The sequence below is a fragment of the Aphidius gifuensis genome, linkage group LG6 (genome assembly GCF_014905175.1).
Source record: "Aphidius gifuensis isolate YNYX2018 linkage group LG6, ASM1490517v1, whole genome shotgun sequence".
NCBI lineage: Eukaryota > Metazoa > Arthropoda > Insecta > Hymenoptera > Braconidae > Aphidius > Aphidius gifuensis.
In genome coordinates, this window is record NC_057793.1 from 6,486,806 (window position 1) to 6,507,915 (window position 21,110).

The 21,110-nt window shown below is 23.4% G+C and overlaps 1 protein-coding gene across 4 annotated transcripts in view; it reads left to right on the forward strand.

Annotated features, from left to right (window-relative positions):
• LOC122859102 (vesicular acetylcholine transporter) overlaps positions 1-21,110 on the forward strand; it is a 48,543-nt gene that overhangs the window by 25,740 nt on the left and 1,693 nt on the right. For 3 of the 4 annotated variants that reach the window (XM_044162474.1, XM_044162473.1, XM_044162472.1), the window contains exons 4-12: positions 2,057-2,248; positions 16,460-16,632; positions 17,557-17,737; positions 18,226-18,400; positions 18,677-18,906; positions 19,174-19,385; positions 19,481-19,603; positions 19,667-19,859; positions 20,527-20,727. In XM_044162474.1, coding sequence (XP_044018409.1) covers positions 2,105-2,248; positions 16,460-16,632; positions 17,557-17,737; positions 18,226-18,400; positions 18,677-18,906; positions 19,174-19,385; positions 19,481-19,603; positions 19,667-19,859; positions 20,527-20,727 — 1,632 coding nt within the window. In that variant the 5' untranslated portion in view covers positions 2,057-2,104. The remainder of the gene's footprint in view (positions 1-2,056; positions 2,249-16,459; positions 16,633-17,556; positions 17,738-18,225; positions 18,401-18,676; positions 18,907-19,173; positions 19,386-19,480; positions 19,604-19,666; positions 19,860-20,526; positions 20,728-21,110) is intronic. The other variant, XM_044162475.1, reaches the window with a different exon arrangement.

Genomic DNA, 21,110 nt, shown 5'->3' on the forward strand with positions numbered 1-21,110 from the left:
CAAAACCAACTCGAGCAAAATTTATATAATTGCTACGCATGGATAAATTCATATCTACATTATTGATAAATAAAAATATAAAATAAAAAATACACGTATATTATACATTTAAAAAAAAATAAATAAATAATAATAATAATAATTTTTATATATTATATAAACACGTAAAAGTAAATACTTGTTTAAAGAAAAGTAACACAAAAAAAAAAAAATATGAGAGAAAAATGACAAAAGCAAATGACTGGTACAAACAATTATTTTTGATGCAAAAAATTCATTGAACAAGGGGTCGTAGCAATTAAGAGATAACAAGATATTTCCCTTTATTCACCCCCTACAATTAGTAACACCCCCGCAAAGTTTATTTGTATGTCTGGTTATGGTATTTGCCAAGTTCAAGATAAATAAACTATTCGTCTATGGTTTGATGTTTTTGCGCATGTAAAATATATATATACAGCATATTCTTAGCCTGAAGCTTTCTCTATTTATTTCTGTTTTCTTCGTTTTTTTTTTCATCGTCATTGAGAAGAACCCTTCGTCGTTCTTCTTGCACCCTTCAAAAAATATATATACGAACGCACGCAAAGTTTGTTCAAGCAATGTTTGCATACCATCGCGCAATGTCCGGAGGGAATTATGACGCAAAATGAAAGGTGCCAAATGAAAAGTACACATAACATCGACTCAATATTAATATTATTTATAAATGTGTTTAATCAAAAAGGGTTTATATAAAAATAATATTAAATTTGATTAAAATAATCAATAATAATCCTAGTAAAGCTTGAGTATTATTTTAAATCTACATTGAGAATTTTGTCAATCAAAAAATCGCAGTAATATATATAAAAATAAAGAAATAAAATGTGATGTATGTATTTTTTTTGAATGAAGGCACGTATAGTGTATATACGTGCGAAGGTCGTTAGTACAACTACAAACGGTGCATATCAATGAGTCTTTGGATAGAAAACCCCTTGGGAACCAAGACACCCGTTAGAAAAAAAAATAAAAAAATAAAATTCAGTTCAAGAGGGAACATGGCTGTTGGTTGTGTATTGGATACCCTTGTATTTTAGGGAGGATTGGATCAACTGACTCATGCCAACATAATTGAACTCGTTACCTATACATTTTATTTTTTTTAATTTTTTTTTCCTCTCAAAAGATTCTTTCTATTTATTTCTAAACTCTTTAAAAATAATATCGAAAATAAACAGTCAATTTATTTTTTAAATTAAATTGAAGAAATTATATTTATAAAAATTTATTTTGTCAATTTTTTTTTCTACGGAGTAATCAATTTTTAAAAAAATTTCTTCAAGCTAAAAAAAATTTCGAATGAAAAGTTTTTTAAAAAATATATTTAGAAATTAAAAATGTCTAAAATTGATAAAATATTTAAACAGTTAAATATTTTTTTTCAGTATAAAAAAATAAGCTTAAAAATTTATAAATTTTTTTTCTATGAAAAAATTGATAAAAAGACTTTATATATAAAATAATTGTAGAGGTTATATTGTATACGCAGTGTAAAGAGTGGCAATGGCATAAAATATATGTCTATGTATTTTGTGTACATGTACAACGAGGGTCGTCGGGTCGCAAAGTTGGTCTTGTTAAGGCCAAGCTAAAGGGGAAAATCCTGATCAACGAACCATACCACATACAGGGACACACAAGAGGACTCTACAACTATGACCCTCAAAGAGACACGCTTCGTTTCTCAATTGATTCTTTATTTTACAATCGACAAAATTCAACATCGCATGCGGGGACTTTATCATCGTATATAAAAAAATATAATAATAATATTTTAAATGCAGTCAGCGAGCTTTTTTTCCTCATTACTCTACTCGTTTTTCTTTCTTTTTCTAAATGAAATAAAAAAACAAGCCAAACCAAACAAACCCTTCTTTGGCAAATAATTATATTCGCCCACTAAAACAAACAATTTTTATTTACTTTTAATTAATCCAATTTGATATGTATGTTTTTATTATTTTTTTTTTTTCAATAATTAAATTAATATTTATTTTAATTTTTTCAATAGAGAGACGAGCCTCTACCGAGTCTTCCAGTTCCAGATTTAGAAACAACAATGCAAAAATATTTGGCTCAAATTGAGGCAATATCACCTAGTCATTTGGAAAAATCAAAACAACTTGTTCGTTCATTTTTGCAAGGACCTGGACCAAAACTTCAACAATTTCTTGTTGAACGTAGACACAATACAGCCAACTGGGTAAGTTTATAAATAATAATAATAATCATTGATAAAATTAAATATTAAAAAGTTGAAATATAAATTTTTAATATTGTTTGTTTGTTGTTTTTATGTACATATATATAAAAACTAAGTGGCACGACACAATTTTGCCATTTCACAATATTTTTTTGTTTCAACCCCCGTTCAACATCCGACTGTTGAGGCCTCTGGAGACTTTATAGTGGAGCGTCGCTTATACGAGTAGTACCGGTACGAGCTTTTCATGACTTTTGCGATTCATTTTCTCTCTCTTTTGCTCGTGCTTTTGATTCTATATAAAATCCCATGAGATTCGCGCTCCCTCCTCAACCTATATAAGCCATCAAACCCCCTCAGCCGATTCTACACGTCACGTTAAGACCCCCGTGGCACATAAATAAATAAATAAATAAATGGATTTACGACGAGGCAACTTTACTCTCTCTCTTTTTCTCTATTTTTTCTCTATTTTATTTTTTCTTTTTTACTTGATTTTTACCATACGCAACGAAATAAAGTTTAGAGCTTTTTATGAACAAAAAAATAAATAAATTATATTGAAGATTTGAAGTCCTAAAAGTCTTGGCTGTTTTTATTTTTTAATTTTTTTATATATGAGAAAAAAGTTTTGTTGAATTTGTATAGAATGATGAAAATAGACTTTCAGTTACATCGAAAAGAAAAAAAGAAAAAAAAAGAGATTGAATCTTGGTTTTCGCACTGTACGAAAGATTGGTTTTGATTTTTTTTTTTTTTTTTTTTTGCTATTTTATTTATTTCTTTTGCTCGTTGAATTGCCAAGCTGGTGTGAGAAAAAGGCCAGCAGCCAGAAAATGTATTTCCGGATGTATTCCAGCTAAATCGAAAATCTCAAACGACAATTGTGACGATTGGCGTGAATGCCGAGAGGGTTCGTAACATCAATTTATCAATGATGTTTTGCTCTCAATATATATACAAAATATACATGCTATAAAAATATATATATCGATCTATATATAAATAAAATTAAATCGGATATGAATTAGCAAAAAATTGTTGACGTTGATAAATCAGGATATGACAAAAGCACCTCATCAATTATATATTTACCAAGTCAATTGATTTTTAAATTAATTAAAATATTTTTTTATAATTGAAATAAACATTGGTAATATTTAAAAATGTGTATAATTATTTTATGTATATAATTTAGATTGTTTTTTTTTCTATTTTGAAAGGGCTGTTTCAATGTTACATGCTATAGTTCTCAGTGGGTGGTTAGGTATAAGCTAATATCACGGTATCCTGCGGCGACAACTTGGAAAATTTCATTGCAGCTTTCATTATTCATTCACATTGCAAACTCTATGTTATTAAATTTTTTTATTTTTATTTTTCTTGCTTTGCTACAACCTGATTTACATTATAAAATGAAAATCAAATATAATAATAATAGTTGAACAAAAAGAAAAAATAATAATAGAATAATAAAAAGTGCAGACAATGGGGTGGAAATATAAAAAATAACATTAAAAAATGACAATAATATTTCTTTGTTTTAAAAGTTATATAATGCTGGGTATAAAAAAAAAGTAAATGTTTATACGGAAAAGAAAAAAAAAGTAAAAGCAATTGGAGCAGATACTTGAGTCATCAAATGTTGCCGTAATTATCACATCAAAGAAAAACAAATGCGTTTCGAATATAGAATTACATCAGACCATAATATAAATCTTTGATCTGAAAAAAAAATATATATTCCATCTTCAGATATAAATTCTCTTGGATATAAATTTTAATATGCTGAAATTATTATTATATTTGATTTATTTTAAAAGAGATATTTTTATTGCTTTGAATTTTTAAAAATATTATTAATCGTAATTTAATTTAATGCGGAAACAAAACAATGGAAAACAATTAAATTTATTTATATTTTTTTATGCTAAACGGTAATAAAAAATTCGATAAGTTTATTTATTGAATGATATTATAATGAAATTATTAAACAATTGAAAATTAAAATTTTAGATATGAAATATTGATTATTTAATTGCTTTGAAAGTTTAAAATTTAAAATTGTAATTATAATTATTTTAACAATAATTAAACAATCAATCATTAACAAAAAAATAAAAAAACAATAGATTAATAATTTGTTCAATAAAAAAAACTATAATAAAATATATTTAAAATTTTTTTTATAACCAAATCAATATATGTCTTCAAATTGAAATTGAAAATATTTTAAAAAATAAATAAAGCTTGATTTTTGATTCTCAAGAAAAACCCTTTCAACCCCCTTATTTTTTTTTTTTAAATTTTTTAAATTTATTTTACAATGTTGAATATACAGTCATAGACACAACAAAAAAATTTCAACATGAAAAGACTGGCGAGTTTATTTATTCTCTCTCACTCTCTCTCAAAACTCTGATAAAAATAAAATTTGAAAAAAAAATTAAAAATCAAATTGTCATGATTCAATTAAAATAACCAGCAATTTTTAGTCAAGTTTTTTTATTTTTTTACATAATAAAAAAATAAAAAAAAGATATTATTTAATTTGTTTTCAAAAATTCCTCGGTGAATTGCTATAGAAAATTACACAAATATATTGTTTAGAATATTCAAAGATCTATCCAAATTGACATATTTATAAAAAATAAATAAAGCTCTATTTTGTATCTAAAGAAAAAGCTCTCCAACCTATTTATTTATTTATTTCATTCTACTTCCTTTACTTATCTCTGAATCCAGTATAAAATTTTAAAACATTTATAAAAATTTATGATAAATATATCCAAGTAAAAAACATTATCTAAAATTCCATGACGACAATGATTAAAGATAACAATCTAAAATTGATAATCCAGGCAATTTAAATGTTTATCTCGATAAAAAAAAAAAAAAAACTAAAATTTTAAATAAACAAATAACAAAAGGGGAAAGTTGGATGAAAAATTCAAAAATTCGTTGATATATATATGCATTGTTTTGTCGGGCAGTAATCCCTTGTTGAAACAACGCTAAGCCTGTTGGATTGTCTGCGGTATTGCACGCTTATAACCAATATATATATACATATATACAAACTATGTAGTTAGAGATAGCATAACCAAAAAGACAGAAGGGCTTGTGTAAAAAAATATCTCCCCTTTGTTATGTGACACAGTCCTACTATCACTAGCCCTTTTTACTACCCCTCATTGTATATATATTGCATTCGTTACCGTTATCCAACGTGCAACTAAATCTTAAACCCTCAATAACCACATAAATATAGAAAAAAATAAATAACAAAATCAAGATATATTGGAAAACATGGATAGAATCGTTTAGAAAATATTACAATTATTCCAATATTTTTCTCTTGGGACTTTTTTGTTTTTTTTTATCAGAAACATAAATAAATAAGTATATAAATAATTTTATTATTTTGTCAATATATATTGTAGTTATTAGAAATATATTTTTAAAAAATAAATAATATTTTTATTTGTAAAAATTACACAGCTCAAAATGACAATTTAAAATTCGTCATTTAAATTTGAAAAAACTTTTATAATTATTTTTTAAAAACTCTAAAATTTTTAATTGAAAATATTAAATTTTTTTTTCTTTATTATCAAACATTTGAGCTTTATTTTTTTATTTTTTTTTGTCTAGGTAATTTTTGAGTTAATTATTTTATTAACAATAACAATTAAAATAATATTTTAAAAATTATTAAAATAGCTTAAAACTACAATGTTTCAATTAAAAAATAAAAAAGTCAATATTTTTATTTTTCTCATTTTCTACTTGACCATAAAAAAATATTACAAAATGATAGTAAAGTTGAATAATGTTTCAATCTAAATGGCGTTCATTTGTACTGCAATCTAATTTTTTTTTTTTTATATAGATTTTTCTCAGCGCCTTCGAGTCTGAACAGCAATTAAACTTTTATTCCCGGTCGTTAATCCTCTCTTGCCTTGATTCGTTCGAAATTCTCATTTTGTATTATCATTATATATTTTTATTTTTTTTATATACTCAAGATGAAGAGAGGTGTAAAAGTTTGAAAAATTTTTCTCTTTGGTGTGGTTATACATTTTTTTTTATTTATTATATAGAAACGAGATTAAAAGAAAATAAAAAAAAAATATATAGTAGAAAATAATATACAAGAAAAAGCAAAAGAAGAAAATAAGAAAAAAAAAAAAAGTTTTTGTTAAATTATTGTTGTTGTTTTTTTACCTTTCCCTTGTTTGATAGTACTCTCTACTTCATGCGTGTAGAAGTAAAAATACAAGTATAAAGATATAGTTTTGTTGGTAAAAAAAAAAATAAATAAATAAAAAGGGAAAAGTACCTAATCCCATAACGAAAAGGAAAGCGCTTAGATGAGTATGGGGTAAGTTGAGGAAGTTAACCAAGAGGGAGGCTGAAAGTCGAGCGGAATGGAAAGCAACCAAGCTACCCCCGGTAACTTCAACAGTAACTTTTCTCCCTTACAATTTTACTATATATATGAGAAGAAGAAGAAAACTCTCAAGGGACCACAAGGGAACAAGTACATGGCAAAAATACACTTGGCGTATGCGTGTATGTTTTTATGTTTATGTATTTACGTTATACCTATGTACAAACACATTGTAAATATATATATACTATTTTTAAATTATTTATTTGAATTTTTATATTTTTTTTTTCATACTAAAAGCTTGCTAATTAACTCGTATAATATTTTTAAATTATTTTTATTCGTTGATCTATCTTTATTTTTGAGAAAACGCAATTATCTTATAATTGCGTTTTTTTTTTATAATATAATAATTAAAAATGCAACAATTTGTATGAATAATTTTTTTTTATATTAAAAGATTGCTAATTAATTAATATAATATTTTGAATTATTTTTATTCGTTCGTTTGTATTTATTTTTGAGAAAAAAAATTAATTAATTTTTAGTTTTTTTGACTCTCTCATTTCTTTTAATTAAATTAAAAATTATTATTAAAAATACAACAGTTTTTTTTTTTTTTTCATACTAAAAGCTTGCTAATTAACTAAAATAATATTTAAAAATTTTTTTTTTTCATTTATATACTCAATCTTGATGAATAAAAATTAATTATTAAATTTTAAAATTTTAATCTCGTTTTATTTTGGAAAAAAAATATCTAATAAATTAATTTATTTACACAGTTGTTATAATATTTTTTAAATATTAAATAATTATTTAAATACTGCAGAAAATTAATTAATTTTTTTTTAGCAATAAAAATATAAAATATTTGTTGAAAAAATTAATTAAAAACACAAAACACTTTTGAGTTAATTTTTTTCAATTTTTTCATGTAATTAATTTTTTATTATATATCTCAAGGATATACTTATATATAGTATTAATAATGAAAAAAAACGAGAACAAATTTCAAGCTTTTTTTTTTATATCGAAGAAAATAATACAACGCTTTCTGGGTTACTCGATACTGAGACCTTGAGGTAAATCGATATCCTCGCACGAGTCTGTCCTGTCTTCCACGCAATTTCTTTTACCAATTTTTTTTTTTCATTTTATATTTTCTTTCATTCGTTTTTGCAGTACCTTTTCCTTTTTTCTTTCTTCTTATAGCTACACAAGGATCCCTTTGTCGGTGGTTGCCCTCTTTAGTGAACACGTCCCTTTTTATTTTATTTTTTTACTTCATCTGCACTCTTTTTGTATTTTATTTTTTCTTCATCATACTTGCCATCTTACTTGCCAACTGACTGATGGATAAAATTTCATCATACTGGCATTAGATCGTCTCAAGAAAAAATAAATTATTCGATAAAAACACTGACACGATGTTCAACAAATAAATAATGAGCTTTTTTTTTTTCAAATATTTTTTGCGGAAAAAATATAATTGAGAATGGAACATTCATCGATTGAATCTTTGGAGATTCAAACGAGCGGAATAGAAGCAACGTCAATTGGAAAATATATTTTATATTTTTTCCTCTAATTAAATTTAAAAGTAAAAATAATAATTTTTATTTCTATTCGAGTTTAAACCAATTTTTACTCTTTGCTTTTTTTATATACGTGTCAAATATTTTAAGACAGTAAAAAAAAACATACTGTGTATTCTGGAAACGTTTTAAAATGGCAAATATTTATAGCATCACTCGTGATGATGATCCAAGTCTGATAAAATTTAAAATTTAAACCCTCGATATTTAGCGAAAAAAAAAAGAAAAGGAGGATAAAAAAAATATATCAACGTGAAAAATTAAGTTATGTAGAAAAGATGAAGGTGTATGATCAAAAATGAAAAGAAAAAAAAAATTTTATATTATTTATTTTTCATTTTTATAATCCACGACCCTTCTTTTGATATTTCACATTTATCTCTCGCTCTTCCTCTCTATCTAAAGCCCCCACTGGGATTAACCTTTAATTCTATCCAGTACTCGACAAGCTGAAGCAATACAACAGCAACCCCCTAAATTTATATTTTTTATATTTTTTTATTTCCTTCACAATGTTGAGAATATATACAGTCATATAGACACAACAAGAAAACTTCAACATGAAAAGACTGACGAGTTTATTTATTCTCTCTCCCGGAACGCGGATAAAAAAAAATAATAATTGAAAAAAAAAAAGAAATCAAATTGTCATAAGTCAATTAAAATAACGAGCAATTCTTTTCAAGATTTTCGCATTTTCTTTTATAATTTATTTTCAATTTTTTTATATTTTTTTTTTACTAAACGATAATAAAAAATTCAAGGAGTTTATATAAATTTTTTTAAAACTTGCAAAAAGTATATATGATAATTTTTATTATTGAATGATATTATAATAAAATTATTAAACAATTGAAAATTAAAATTTTAGATATGAAATATTGATTATTTAATTGTTTTAAAAGTTTAAAATTTTAAATTGTAATTATAATTATTTTAACAATAATTAAACAATCAATCATTAACAAAAAAATAAAAAAACAATAGATTAATAATTTGTTCAATAAAAAAAACTATAATAAAATATATTTAAAATTTTTTTTATTACCAAATAAATATATGTCTTCAAATTGAAATTGAAAATATTTTTAAAAATAAATAAAGCTCGATTTTCGATTCTCAAGAAAAACCCTTTCAACCCCCTTATTTTTTTTTTTTTAATTTTTTAAATTTATTTTACAATGTTGAATATACAGTCATAGACACAACAAAAAAATTTCAACATGAAAAGACTGGTGAGTTTATTTATTCTCTCTCTCACTCTCTCTCAAAACTCTGATAAAAATAAAATTAAAAAAAAAAAATTTTAAATCAAATTTTCATGATTCAATTGAAATAACGAGCAATTTTTAGTCAAGTTTTTTTATTTTTTTACATAATAAAAAAATAAAAAAAAGATATTATTTAATTTGTTTTTAAAAATTCCTCGGTGAATTGCTATAGAAAATTACACAATGTTGAAATATTGTTTCGAATAAAATTGAGTCGGATGGAAAATACAGTTCAAAGATCGATGGTAATTACTTTGAAGAATCCTCTGCCGACTGTATTAAAATTATAAGTATATGTATGTCTTATAAAGTGAATAGAAAATAAAAAAAAAAAATTTCTATGTCTGCATGCGTGGATAAAAGAACGTGATCGGCATATATAGAGAAAGACTCGTGATTCCCGTTTATGATACTCAGCAACAATCTCGCAATAATCCATGCACGTGAGTTTAACGAAAAAATAAATAAAAAAAATTAAAACTAATATCTAATAAAATGAAAAAACAATATATATAAATTTTAATCAAATATTTATCTACATGATGATAAATTAAATTTGATATACTTGTTATATTGGATTAAAAAAAAAAAAAAAAAAGTTTATATATTTATAGATTATATAGTTAAATGAAACTTTAGGTCAAATGGATCAATGATGGTTACTAACGTCATCAAGACCCAACACTCTTAAAATTATCATAATTTATTGAAAAATGTCAGTGTCCATTAAAATATTAAATTAAATTCAATACTGAACGATGAAAAAACAAAAAAAAAGGTATCGATAACCGCAAATTGTAATGAAAAAATTAAAATGTTAAATTATTTTAATTATTATAATTTAAAAAATCGATTGATTTGATGTCTGGTTAATTTTCTTCATATAATTCAGTACAAATTCAAATTTAATTTATTTTATTTATTTTAAATAAATTAAAGGTACTATAAAAAAATAATGATTTCAATTTAATTTTGTTTATTCATTTTTATAGACAGGCTACTAATATTTTAAGGAACAAAATTGTTAATCATTTGTCAATTATTTATAATAAAATAAATAACAAACAAACAAACTGAATAAACATGAATGAATAAATAAATAAATCTTTGAGCAAATATTTTGAATAAAAAATAAAATACAACGAAAAGAATGAAAAAAATGAGGAAAAAAAATGAAATAAAGAGATTTAACTGGTTTTACGAATATTTGAATATATAAGTATTATATGAATTCAAGTAGTGTAGAAAGATGTAGAAAGGTGTTGTAAATAGATATAGATAGACAAATAGATATATAAAAAAATATTGTAAGAGTATAGGTGCGCAGAATCCGCGGTAACGATTGCATCAGAAAACTGAGGCAAGTCTGGAAGGTGTGTTTATACATATATAGATATATATACCAACAAAATATATACAGGTGAGACGATGACAAAAATAAGAGAGGGAAAATAAAACCAAGTTAAGATCTGGGTCACTGCGACCTCGCACGAAGGCCGAATGTATCCCTTTTTTTTTTTAAATTTGCATATTCTTCAAATTTTTAAAATTCACATTATTAAATCATAATATAAACTTGAAATATAATAAATTACTGACATTTAACAATAATATAAAAATAAAAATGATCTATTATTTAAAAAAAATTGTAAATAAATAAATCAATCAACAAATAAATTATAATGAAAAATAAATCGAAAAATAAAAAAATGAGTAAATAGAAAAAATCAAATAAATATATTAATTAATATTCAAATAAATAGAAAAAAAATAAAAAAACAATTAACAATAATGCTTATTTTATTTTGAAAAAAAAAAAATATTTAATTACAGTTATTTAAAAACTGATTGCAATATTATACTCTGGCATGAAATTTTTTTTTTTTTCAATTTTTTTTTTGCTTTTTTTGGTCATTACATTAGTTGATGATACAAAGTGGTTTATTTGTGAGTTTAGTTTGGTTTGTTATATTTCCATTGGCCACTGATTTCATCTACTTTATATTTTATTTTTAATTTATATCGTATTTCTCGTGTATATAACGTGATACTTCATTAGCAACGGGTCGCGTTGGGTCGAGTAGTAGTACCACCGACTAAAATTACTCACTTGTCCACCTACAATACATACATGAAAATACATCCCTCGAGTGGGTGCAATTAAAAACCTCTCCAGTATATTCAACTGACAAGAAAATAAAAAATTCAATGAATTTAAAAAAAGACTGGAAATTTTAAAGGCAAAAAAATATACAAACTGATTATATGAAAATTAAATTAAATAATTATGTACATGATGTATTTATCAATTTTCTATTTTAGAAAAATTCAATAATATTTATACTATTTTATTTTTAAATTTCATATATTTGTATGTGTTGGTTTGGACTATGTACACATGATATTTCGTGTATGAGTTTTAGATCGATAAGACCGCGTTTGCGCTGACTGATGAATTGAAAATTTTGTGTACACAGAGAACGAAAAATAAATAAATAAATAAATGCATGTATGTTTTTTTTTTTTTTTTGAGTATGTGTGTTGAAAATTTGCGTTAAAGTCGTCTGTTGAAATCACCGTAACTCAATACCCGTTCGAGAAAATATAATAAGCACACACAAACATTTATCTAATGCGCGGGGTTGATGTCTCTTGAACTCTTTGGTAATTTAACAACAATAATATCATGTTTTTGTTTAAAAAATTTTTTTTAATTATACTAGGATTATTGCCAGAGGCATCAACTGCATCATCAAATTTATTATCTTTATATTTATATGCTTTAAAAAATTCAGGCTGATAGTTGAAAGGGTTCTTTCTCTTCTCGCATGATGTATATATGTATTTTTTTTTTTTTTAATTAATTAATTATTTATATTTTGTTGATGCTGTGTTTTGTATGTAAATAAAATTTCATTTGATAATTAAAAAGCTTCATAATTATTGTAAATTAGTGTAGAAAATAATTTAAAGCCTCTTTGATCAAACAACAAGTGCTAAATTAAATATCAAAAATTTTAAAAATCTACGAAAATTATATAAAATCGTAATATAAAAAGCAACGAAAAAACAAAAAAAAAAGAGCGAGTAAACAAAATTTTTTTTGATATTTTTTTTTAAAATTGACATATTAAGCTAGAGCACAACTTAGCACAACTTTCTCAATAATCATCGGATCTCAATGCACTTGGGCTCATAATTTTGCGCGAATTATGTGTTTTTTATGTGTAAAGAAATAGATTTGAAAGAAAATTTTTTTTTTTATTTTTTACATTTTTTTAAAAAAATGACATATTAAGCTAGCACAACTTTCTCAATAATCATCGGATCTTGATGCAATTGGGCTTAAAATTTTGTGCGAATTATGTGTTTTTTATGTGTGAAGAAATAAATTTGAAAGAAAATTTTTTTTTATTTTTTACATTTTTTTTTAAAATTGTTATATTAAGCTAGCACAACTTTGTTAATAATCATGAGATCTTGATGCAATTGGGCCTAAAATTTTGTGCGAATTATGTGTTTTTTATGTGTGAAGAAATAAATTTGAAAGAAAATTTTTTTTTTATTTTTTACATTTTTTTAAAAAATTGTTATATTAAGCTAGCACAACTTTCTCAATAATCATCGGATTTTGATGCAATTGGGCTTAAAATTTTGTGCGAATTATGTGTTTTATATGTGTGACGAAATAAATTTGAAAGAAAATTTTTTTTTTATTTTTTACATTTTTTTAAAAAATTGACATATTAAGCTAGCACAACTTTTTTAATAATCATCGGATCTCAATGCACTTGAGCTCATAATTTTGTGTGAATTATGTGTTTTTTATGTGTGAAGAAATAAATTTGAAAGAAAATTTTTTTTTTATTATTTACATTTTTTCAAAAAATTGACATATTAAGCTAGCACAACTTTCTCAATAATCATCGGATCTTGATGCAATTGGGCTTAAAATTTTGTGCGAATTATGTGTTTTTTATGTGGGGAAATATAAATTTGAAAAAAAAAATTTTTCCCATTTTTTATATTTTTTTTAAAAATTAAGATATAAAGGTAGCACAACTTTTTTAGTAAACATTCAATCTTGATGTTATTAGACTAAAAATTACGTGTGAATTATGTGTGATTTATGTGTAAATGAATAAATTAAAAAAATTTTTCAATTTATTCATTCTTTTTTTTTTTTTTTATGATAATACTTGTGTTTATAAATCCAATGAACAATAAACCTTTCAGAAGGTATGGATACAGGCGCGCGTAGCGCGCCTATGTGCTCGTATATTAAAAAAGCTAATAATATAATATTATTTTAATATTTTTAATTATTTTTATTTGAAGATTAATTTTATTGTAATATACTATACCAATGCACAAGTGCCAAAAAAGAAATAAAAAAAAAAACCAGACAAACAAAAAAAGCTCTGTTTAAAAGCTCAAAAAATGTATCTTTAAATTTTTTTTAACGTTGTTTAAACAATAGAAAAAAAAATTGTGGTTAAAAGAGCATAAGTAGATAATGAAAATACAAATACTCATCTGCTTTTTTTTTTTTTCTATTAATAAATTTCAAGTCACTGAAAAACTTGCAAACGAAATAAACAAATCATTTGCCAAGTAAAAAATAAAAATTTCTAAAATTTTCCCAGTTAATTCATAGATTAAATAAATTTTCCAATTTATAATATAATCCTCGTCTTGAATATTTTTCAACAAGACATAACTATATTTTTTTTTTGCTATTTTTTATACATGATTGATATTTATTCATTTTTTAAAACACGAAATTATTATAGTTGAATAATATATATCTGTGGTCTTGGTAATCCATCAAAAATAGATGATGTTAGATACAAAAAAAAGACCAACAAAGAGAGGAAAAGATAAAATAAAAAGAAGAATATATATCCATGTATGTTACATGAAGATGAAGGGGATGTTATGCGACGAAAACGAATCACCCTGTTTCATATATAGTCCAAAATTCACGTAACCAAATCCTCATCAAATTATATTCGATTATAACATCGATTACAATTTTCCATCCCCTCAAAAATAATTAATAATACATACAATATTTACCCCCATCATTTTAACATATAAGTATATATTTACTAATAAATTATCCATCAACAAAAAAACTTTATAATAAACATTCATTTCAATTTTTTTCTTTCATATTAAATTAATATATTGTGTGTTTTTTTTTTATTTATTTTACACGTGTTTTTCACACATTAATCAATTTATTTATTTACACCAAGTATATATGAAAATAGTAAATAAAAAAAATAAAAAAAAATTACATATATATAATTTAAAAATGTGATAGGTTGATACTGAACAGTCTGAATAGTAATTTCAATGCATGACTGATTATTATTTTATTTATGTATTTAAAAATAAAAATAAAAATCACAAACCCACAGGCATTTTAGTTGATTATTTAAATGTTCTTATAAATTACACACATATATTTATACCATATGTGTATTTTTAAAAAAAAAAAAATTGTGTTTAGCAATAAAACACGCGTTAGAAAGATTATTGCGAATTGCAATTGCGCCAGATGATTTCCTCATGGATCCTCTTCTCGTTTTTATTATTTATTTATTTTATTTTTTTTTCTTCTTCTTCTCACGATTATTTCATCGTTAACAAATTTCACATAATGACTATTTTTTTTAAATTTAATTTATTTATTTACAAAACATTTTTGCACAAAAATTTGTAGTTATATAATTTTTTGTTGAATTTTTATTTGTTTTTTTTTTGTTTAAATTGAAATTGAAAATTAGTTGGTAAAAATAATAATTAAATTGAATTGTTAAATGACTGTTTTGATTATGGGAAATATGAAAAATTACAATTTAAAATTATAAATAAATTTGAAATGAAAAAATCTGGATTGAGAATTTTTTAAAAGTTAAGTTTAATTCTATTTTTATTTTTTTTTTTGCTATGAATAAAATAATTTAAAATATAAATTTCTTCTTGAAAATAAATTTTTTCAATTACAGTAAAGTGGCTACAAAATTTTTTTTTAATAAAAAAAATGGGAATATTTGATGAACAATTAAAGGATTTTACTTGAATTTATAAATTATAAAAGAAAAATTCTAAAATTATAAAGTTCGTATACGTAAAAGCTGCACTGTCTTATCAAGTTATAAAAAATTTAAACAAGAGAGTTAACGAAGAAAAAAAAAAAACAATTATCGTTATTATTTATTTATAACAAATGACGTGTTTAATTTTTTTTTTTTCTTCAACTTATATATAATACCATCGTTTAATTTATCCAACAAATTTAATATGAAAAATTATTTCCAACTGAACTTTTAACCCAATAAATAATGCTCAAACTTTCGTTTATTTAAATCACAACTTTTTTCCATATCAATACTTGAAACGAGAATAAAAACCATTATCAAATATAATTAATACAAATTGCAAATTACCTTATAATAAATTAATAATAATATACTCTCAAACTGAATTTAAAAAAAAATAATATTCTCATGTAAATTAAAGCAATGAATTATTAAACAATAAAAAAAAAAAAAATTGAAAATGTCAAAGTGAAAACAATAGGTCAACAATAATTATAAAAATTTAAAATTCAAGTGGCAATAATTTATTAAATCCAGGTCAAAAAATAGATAAATAAATTGAAATAATATTTATTTATTTATTATTTAATATTTATAAAAATGTCAATATTGTAATTCTTTTTTTTTTTGTTATTAATAAAACACCTAACAAAGGGATTACACGTCATTAAAATGAGATTAAATTTTCACTTTTTATATATATTTATTATTAAAATTTAATCATATAAATCAATAAAAATATTTGGCATGTTAACGATGATAAATTATGTTTATTTTATAATTTATATGTATTGTAAATAAATAAATAATATTTGTGTAATAATTTGTCTGTTTGATAGGCAACTGAATGGTGGCTTGAAGATATGTATCTAACAGTTCCATTGGGTTTACCAATAAATAGTAACCCAGGACTTGCATCAAGACCAAAGAATTTCTCAACTCAACGTGATGCAGCTATTTATCTTGCCAGATTTCTCATGGAATTATTTGACTATCAAGAAACACTAGATAGGTTTGTACAATCATCATCAAATAAAAAAAATAAAAATATATTCATCTGGAATTTTGGAGTATAAAAAATTCCATGTACATGTAATGTGGAAATAAGAAATGTCAAAATGAAGCCTGACAAGACACAAAGAGGATAAGACACTGAACAACAATTTTCATTTCACTTTATCTTATTTTTATATAAAAAAAAAAAAAAAAACGAAATTCTTCTTGAAATATCCGGTAGCAGATTTAAGCACCCAAAAGTAACTCGAGACTTTCTTCTATTCAATTTCGATTTTTAATTTATTTTTTGTTTATTTTTTTATTACAAAAATAATATACTAAAGATTATCGTAAATACATGGATTATCCAGGCGATGTATAATTATAAATGAAAAAAACAATTACTGACCTTGCTTGTTTTTTTTTTTTTTGATGATTGATAATAACCAAAATGACAGATAAAAATAATTTATTACATTTTAATTATTAATACCCACACACACACTGAATTAAATATCAAGAAAATTTAATTAAAATATTATCAGATATAAAACAAATATCAACACATTATGAAGAGTAAAAAAAAAATTAACAACTAAAGATATTGACACCATGTTTGTTTTTGTTTTTGCTATTCCTGGAATTTATTGACAATAGCGCCATTAAATTGTAACACTGTGATCAATTGATTAACTAAAAATAATTATTAATTTTTAATTCATTTTTGATGTTTAAAAAATGGCCTAGATGTTGACCTTAATTGACATAAAAAGTAAAAACAAACAAGAATTATATTATATGCAAAAAAAAAAAAATAAAAAAACATGTTTGTATTTCATTAATTATTATTCCTGAAAAAAATAATTATCAACAGGTTGATTAAATATTTAGTCATGATAAATTAACATCAATTAATTATTAATTATTATTTAAATTACAGAAATGACCTAGATGTTGATGTTGTTAAATGTCGTGAAGGTAGAGGAACACAAAAATTATGCATGGCACAACATCATCAGATATTAAAAATATATCGTAGACCTGGTGAAATACGTGATGAACAAATAATACTGGACAGAACAACATCAGGTGATCATATTATAATTGCTCATCACAACCAGGTAAATTATTATAATTAAATTAATAATTACAAAAAAAAACAACACATAGAAATAATGAATTAAATACCATCTTGTTATCTGATGGTTCTTTTTTAAAAATATAAATAATAATATGACATAAATGCAATATAATGACGTCATTAAAATTATTTACACTATCAGAGAGCATCAAACGACTTTCATAAAGACATTGAGTCATTCCAACAGTCTTTTTTTTTTTAAATATAAAAATTTATATAACACGTTACATGTAATATTCAAAATGACTTTAATGACTTTGTTAATTCACTTGCCTAATTTAAATATATAAAAAAAAAATACACACAATTTTCTATTATATATAATTATTTATTTTTAACTTTTTTTTGTTTTGTTATTTATAAATAAACTAATGTGAAAGTAACTTCCTGATGATGAATGATTAATCATAATAATCAAGATGTTGAAAATAAAAAATGTACATGTTATTATTAACATTGTTTAAATAGTTTTATAGTATACCAGTTAGAGCATCTGATCGTGGAAGAATAACAGAAAGTGAATTGATTCAACAAATTCAAAAAATAATGGAAACACCAGCTGATCCAAGAACACCACCAGTTGGAATATTAACATCAGCTAAACGTCCAGTATGGGCAAGATCACGATCAGAATTAATGAAAAGTAATTAATATATTTTTTTTATAACATAATCAATCATTGTAATGATAATATATAAATTTGTTTCTCATGAAAAGTTTAATCTCTGCTAACTTGATACTTTTAAATCTAATGATCAATTTTAATGAGCTAACGATGTTTCTTAACTCTTCCTGCAACTACATATTCAACCCCTTTTTGGATAATCTGTTTTAATATTTTGACAAGTTATACTTGATGAATTTTATTGTCAACAATTGTAAATGTCAGTTTTAATAATTAATATTTTAATTTTTATAGATGAACAAAATAGACATAACATTGAGCTTTTAGAACGTTGTCTTTGTGTTGTTTGTATTGATGAGGATATATTACCAGTAACATTTAATGAACCATATAATAAAAATGATCGATGGTTGAATGATCGTGATTATGCTAATGTATTACATCATTGTCTACATGGTGGTGGATCACGTCATCTTGGTGCAAATCGTTGGTATGATAAAACTGTACACGTCATCATTGGCAAGGTTAGTCTTTGTTTAAATAAACAAAAAAAAATTTATATTTTAAATAAATAATCATATCATTATTTATATATTATTATTTTTTTTTTTTCTTTTTTTTTGTAAATTCAAGGTAATTAAGAAATATTAAAGTTATTATAATAATTATTTTTGAAAAAAATACTTTCACTAATTTAATTGTATATTATGTGTGACATTATTATATTTCTAGAAAGCTAAATTTAATATTTAAATAATAATTGTTTATATGTTTTTTATTTGAAAATAAAGGATGGTTTTTGGGGCATGACATATGAACATTCAGCTGGTGAAGCACCAGCAATATTTAATGCTTTTGAAATGCTTACTGAAAAAGTTGATTCAATGCCATTGACTGTTGAAAATTTAGTACCATCACATTTACCATCACCAGAAAAACTTGACTGGTATATTAATGAAACAAGTAGATGTAATATACGTGAAGCAATGACAACATTTGATGCGTAAGTTTATTTTTTTTTTTTCAACCAAATAAAAAAAAAAAACAACATAAATTACAGCATAAATAAATAAAAAATATTAATATTTTAATATATAGATTGGTTGAAGATTTGGATTTATGTATACTTTGGTTTAAAGATTATTCAAAAGAATTTGTCAAGGCTTGTAAAATAAGTCCAGATGCATATGTTCAATTGGCACTTCAATTGACCTACTTCAGGTTTGTTAAATAAACAAAATTAAAACATGATAAATCCATTAAATATATATTAAATATTAACAGACTTCATGGACGTTTAGTTGCAACTTATGAGAGTGCAAGTATACGAAGATTTTCAAAAGGTCGTGTTGATGTTATACGTGCTGCAAGTCCAGAATCGTTAGCATGGGTTAAAGCAATGTGTCAAGATGATCCAGAACTACAAAACTACACGCCAGATGATGGCATCAAAAGAGTACAGTTCACCATTTACAGTGTAACTGAATCCTTGAAATATCATTTGAAATTTTTATTCTTAAATATTGCTAAAAGCTGATGCGTGTGATAATAAAATTAATTTATTATTTCTTTTTTTATAATTCACATGTCTCTGTTTATATATAAACAATCAATCAAACAAGTATATTATTTAATTACAATTTTTACATCAAGATAAATGATGATTATCCAAGATGTTCATTTCATTTATTTATTTATTTGTCAATAAATTATGTTTGTTTATTGTGGCTTTGAATAAGATCCCCAGGATATACACTCAAAATAGCAATCAATTAGATACAACCGCGATTGAGTGTTTACTGAATACTCGAGAGTGCCCAAGGGGATGAAAAACTAAAGTGGGTGAAGGATTCACAGTTAAATATCACGAGATCATTTTTTTATATATTTTCTTAGGTTTCATTTTATTTTTAGCTTGTTTCTCAATTACACATTGTTTATTCAAGAAATTTTTTTTCATTTTCAATATTAAATAATTAAATAATATACTTGAGTTTGTGTTGATCTTTATTTGTTGCTTTTTTTTTTAGATATATTTTTTAGTTAAACCCCTGCACGAATCATGCTTGCACTAATAATGTAATTTTTTTTTTTTTCAATGTTTAAAAAATCATAGTAAAATAATTACTGGTATTTTTTTTTAGGAACAAAAAATTATGGAATTATTTGATTTAGCTGTTAAAAGACAAACAAAAGAAATTGCTGATAATATTTATGGCAGTGGAATTGATAATCATCTTATGGGACTTAGATTTGCTGCAATGGAAATTTGTGATAATCTTCCTGAATTATTTACTGATGAAAGCTTTGGAATTGTTCATCATTTTGCTTTGTCAACATCACAGGTATATTTTATATTATCCATTTTATTATTTTAATATTGTTGTCATGTTTTTTTTTTTCTTATTTTATTTATAACATTATAAAAAAATAATTAAAAGTAAATTAAAGACAATTTGAAATAGAGAAAGTGGAACTGTACAAATGCGTTTACGACCCTTCATATACAAAGGGGGTATTATCAAACAAAGAAAATAACAGGAAACAATTTTTACCCTCTTGTTTTAAACGGAAGTTAGTCACTATTTTGCAAACTACTTCCTGACAAATTATTTAAAAATATATAATGACCGATTAAGAAGGTTTTTATTATTGCTCAAAAATATATCAAAAAAATATTCAATTTACTTTGATGTTAATGTTTATAAAAAGTATTATAATTTCTATT